This window comes from Colobus angolensis, unplaced genomic scaffold (assembly GCF_000951035.1).
Source record: "Colobus angolensis palliatus isolate OR3802 unplaced genomic scaffold, Cang.pa_1.0 Scaffold83, whole genome shotgun sequence".
Lineage (NCBI taxonomy): Eukaryota > Metazoa > Chordata > Mammalia > Primates > Cercopithecidae > Colobus > Colobus angolensis.
The window spans coordinates 247,133-251,399 of NW_012122154.1; the positions used below are offsets into that span (position 1 = coordinate 247,133).

At 55.9% G+C, this 4,267-nt stretch overlaps 2 protein-coding genes across 2 annotated transcripts in view; one reads left to right on the top strand and one right to left on the bottom strand.

Moving 5' to 3' along the window:
- VAT1 (vesicle amine transport 1) overlaps positions 1-2,236 on the top strand; it is an 11,490-nt gene extending 9,254 nt beyond the window's left edge. Inside the window, exons 4-5 of the mRNA XM_011929663.1 lie at positions 295-536; positions 699-2,236. Coding sequence (XP_011785053.1) covers positions 295-536; positions 699-782 — 326 coding nt within the window. The 3' untranslated portion in view covers positions 783-2,236. The remainder of the gene's footprint in view (positions 1-294; positions 537-698) is intronic.
- Positions 2,237-2,382: 146 nt separating this feature from the next.
- IFI35 (interferon-induced protein 35) lies at positions 2,383-3,970 on the bottom strand. The gene is made up of 6 exons (XM_011929929.1): positions 3,950-3,970; positions 3,646-3,835; positions 3,466-3,572; positions 3,177-3,363; positions 2,954-3,060; positions 2,383-2,730 (listed from the first exon to the last, which is right to left on the bottom strand). The coding sequence occupies exons 1-6, from the start codon at positions 3,968-3,970 to the stop codon at positions 2,539-2,541; spliced, it is 804 nt and encodes a 267-aa protein (XP_011785319.1). The 3' UTR covers positions 2,383-2,538.
- Between the last annotated feature and the right edge of the window lie 297 nt (positions 3,971-4,267).

The window sequence follows — 4,267 nt, forward strand, 5'->3', positions numbered from 1 at the left end:
GTTTCACCACGTTGGGCAGGCTGGTCTTGAACTCCTGACCTCAAATGATCCTCCCACCTTGGCTTCCCAGAGTGCTGGGATTACGGGTGTGAACCACAGCACCCAGCCCCTGGAGCAATGTTAAGTCAGCCACGGTTGGTTTGGGCCTGGTAACCAGCAGTTTGAGAATTATCCAATCACCCCCTGGCACTGGTGTGGAGAATTGCAAGGGGATCACAGGGAACAGAAAGTACAGATGCAGGCACACAGGGATGTGCCTGCGGTGTTCACAGGCCATGTCACCTTGTCCTTCAGGAATGGCCAACCTGCTGACGGGCCCCAAACGGAACCTGATGGCCCTGGCCCGGACATGGTGGAATCAATTCAGCGTGACAGCTCTGCAGCTGCTGCAGGCTAACCGGGCTGTATGTGGCTTCCACCTGGGCTACCTGGATGGTGAAGTGGAACTGGTCACTGGTGTGGTGACCCGCCTCCTGGCTTTGTATAACCAGGGCCACATCAAGCCCCACGTTGACTCAGTCTGGCCTTTCGAGAAGGTGAATCTGAGGACTTTGCAGGGAGGGCTTGGATAGGACTCATAAAGGCTGGGGTCCCAAGGGGCAGATTCCTGGGGAAGAGGAGGGCTGCCTGCATCGCACTGGCTCTTGTTGGATGGAGGCTGGATAGCACTGGGAGCCTCATCTTTCCTTCCTCCCCAGGTGGCCGATGCCATGAAACAGATGCAGGAGAAGAAGAATGTGGGCAAGGTCCTCCTGGTTCCAGGGCCAGAGAAGGAGAACTAGAGCGAGTGGTTGTGAGACCCTAGAGACCAGCAAAGGGAGAAGTTGGGAAGCTGCGTTCTGTTGGCCACCAGACTTGCATTTCAGCCTCCGTCATAATGCTCTGCCCTCCCTCCCCCGAAGGTCTCTGTGGTGATGACCGCTCTCCCCTGCCCCTCCCCGCTTCCTGACCTCTGAAGAGGTTGGGAAGTGACCATTTGGATGTCTGGGCCCTGCCAAGGGGACAGGGAGGGTCAGAGGGAGGCCGGCTGCTTCCTGCCCCCGCCCTTTCCCCGGGCCTGCTGTGCTGCTTTTGTGCCAAGGTTAGCCAGTCCCCCCCTGTTGTGTTCCGTGTGCTTTCACCTCTGCCTCATCTTCCCTCCCGTCCCTGCCCCGCCACCTCCCCAAAGAATTGAAATGTCAGCTCAGGATATGGGGCCAATCTCTGTGAGTCCAGCAGGTACCTGTCTCTCCCTAGTGTCCCTTCAGCCTGGGCCGACCAGCACCCACCTCTGAGCTTGACCAGTTCCCAATCTCCTCCTTTGTCCCCAACATTGTAAGCACAATTGGGCTTCTTCCATCTCCAGGTTTTCTGCCATTCTTAACCAAGGCTGCCTCTTCCAACAGGGCGGAAATCAGACCTACTCCCCTAGGTCACAACTCTGGGAGCGATACAGAGCCCCCACCCTTCACTGAGTTCTCTGGATTTGTTCTCAGTGCCTTAGCAACGAAAACCTGTGCTTGTGTGTGTGTGTGGCGGTGGGGAGGGAGGATCCTGTCTCCCACCTCCTTCTCCTCCCCTGTACTCCCCAGTGCCTTCCTTGTTCTGGTGGAGCTGGGGTTTCGCTCCTACCCAGTCCCACAACACTGCCAAAAATCTGTGTATGTGCCATTGGGTGGGGCAGTCCCGAGCCTCCTGGGGGAACAGGGCAAAAACTGGTGCCCTCATCGTGGTCTGTGCCATGTCCTGTCTCTATGATGGTTGAGGAGAAAGGCGGGGAAGCTTCCTCAGCCTTGCAGATACGTGTGGCATTTACCAGCCAGAGCTCTGCAAGGCTGTGCTGTCTGTTTCTTGTTCTGGGACCAAAGTAAAAATCCAAGCACATTCCCCTTGCACTTAGGGGAGGCCCCACTGCCTTCTCAAAGCAGAGCTGCAGCTTATCAAACTCAGCCCACAACTTTGTTTACATGGGTGGGGAGATGGAACAGGGGCATACAGAGCGGGATGGTCAGGACCTGGGCCACTGTGACCAAAATGGGGACTTCCTGGGTAGGGAGGTCACTCCCTCTACTCACTGAGCTAGAATTAGGGAGGGTTATCGCCCCAACCGTTGCAATGGGAGGTGGAGGGACAGGCTTAGCGTCCTCATTGTCTAAATGAGGCCTAAATGTGTGAAGTGCGATTTCTGCTTTTGTGTACCCCACCACCCCATTACCACAGCTGCCTTTGTGTTTGTGTCAATAAAAAGCCAAACCCTAGGTCCTGCTTGTTGCCTCTGAGAGTGGAGGGAAGGTGAGCTTCTGGAAGGCCGGCGCTGCCAGCAGAAGATCCGGCTTCTTCCAGCCCCCACCTCTTTACATGCCCGAATCACGTTTCCTTTCATGAGTGAAATGAGGAAGAACATCATGGAGTGCAGGCTCTTTTTACTGTTCCGGGCAAAGTGTTTCGCAATGTGTGATCCCTCCCTGTTGGTGAACATAAAGACCTACATGGGCACCCAAGCCCAGCCCCGTGTGAGAGCCTTGGCTGTGGGGTGGGGAGGATGAGAAGGGGAGGCCCCTACCCTGACTCAGAGGTGAAGACTGCTAGGCCCTGCTGTCCTTGGGATACGACTGTCAGGGCCTCTATCTCCCCACCCCCACGGGTGGGCTTCTGGAAGTGGACCTCCAGGACGTCGTGCAGCTCTGGGCCGTCCAAGATATCGGGAATGTTGAGCACCAGCACTGAGCGGGGAACTGGCCGCAACCTGATCTGGAAAAGGAGCCAGGAGATCGCAAAGGCTCATGGGAGAAAGGGGCTGGGGGCTGGGGGTAGGGCAGGCAGTGCCCCATGGGGGTATGAGGTCAGGAGGCCTGGAGAGGCTGGTCGTGGGTAGGTCAGTGGGGTTTGGGGCCTCTGATCTTTCACTGGGCAAGTTCCTGGCAGGCAGACAGGTTACCCAGCCCAGCCCCTGTTCTCCACCCCTCCCGCTTACCTCAACATTCTGAATCTCCCCATTCACATAGGGAGAGACTCTCAGAGGGACCTGCTGTCCACCCAGTGGCACTCTGAACTGGCCAATCCGGCACAGGCGCTGGGCCACTGTGGGGAACAAGGAGGGGTAGACCTTTAGCATCAAGCCCTCTCCTCTCCCTGTACCTTAATCTTCCACACCCTGTACCCTCATCTCCCCTGCAGGAGGTCTGCACGACCCTCACCTCTATCCGTAGCAAACCCCAGCATGACACTCCCTTGCAGCAGCTCCCGAACCTCCACATCACCACCTCCGTTCCTAGTCTTGCCAAAGAAGATCTCAAGCTTGTCCAGCAGCTCCTCCTCACTCAGCCTGAGACTGGCAGGAAATCCACTGACCAACACCCTCTGGCCACTCAACTGGCTGGACACCTAGGGGGAGACAGCAAGGGGTGGTCCCAGACACAGCTCCACTTTCCCATGCCCAGGTGCATGGCACCTTTTTCATGCCCCAGGATTCTGTCATTCTGTCACCTGGATGGTGGTGACCATGGGCAGCTCCAAGGGCTGGGCCTGCATCCGCAGCCAGCACTCCTCCATGTTGATCGTGTGCTCCTTTTGTTGCAGCACCTGCTCAGCCACTGGGTGGTGGGGAAACAGGGTCAGTGCTGGGAGTCCTCCCCACCTCCCTCCTGAGGCTCCCCATGAGCTCACCTTTGGGGTCATCAAAGGTGATCAGAGCAGAGCCCTCAAGCAGAGGGCAGTGGATCCGCAAATTGGAAACTAAAGACTTAGGCACTTCCCTGTCCTGCTGAGTGTGTCCTCGGAACACCAGGGGGATCTCCGACACTGAAAATGGGACCTGGAAGTAGGGGAGGGGAGTAGGAGTGTTCCTCAGTCCCACCTAGGAGGAAGGCATCTCTAATTCCATTCCATTGATGCTGAGGTGCCGAGATAAATACATTTACTGAAAGAAAAGCTGGATACATGAGTAGATGAATGCAGGTCTGGTCCATACCGGGCCATTTACATACAACATCTTAATTCGTCCTGGGAGGTGGGTAACTCTACAGATGTTCAAGTAACATACTGGAGGTCACATAGCAAAGAAGTAGCAGAGCCAGGAATAAAACTGAGAACTCCCGAGCTCTTTTTTGTGTGTGTATGTTTGTTTGTTTTATTTTATTTTTTTTATTTATTTTTCTTTTTGAGACAGAGTCTCGCTCTGTAGCCCAGGCTGGAGTGCAGTGGCGCGATCTCGGCTCACTACAAACTCCGCCTCCCGGATTTACGCCATTCTCCTGCCTCAGCCTCCCGAGTAGCTGGGACTACAGGC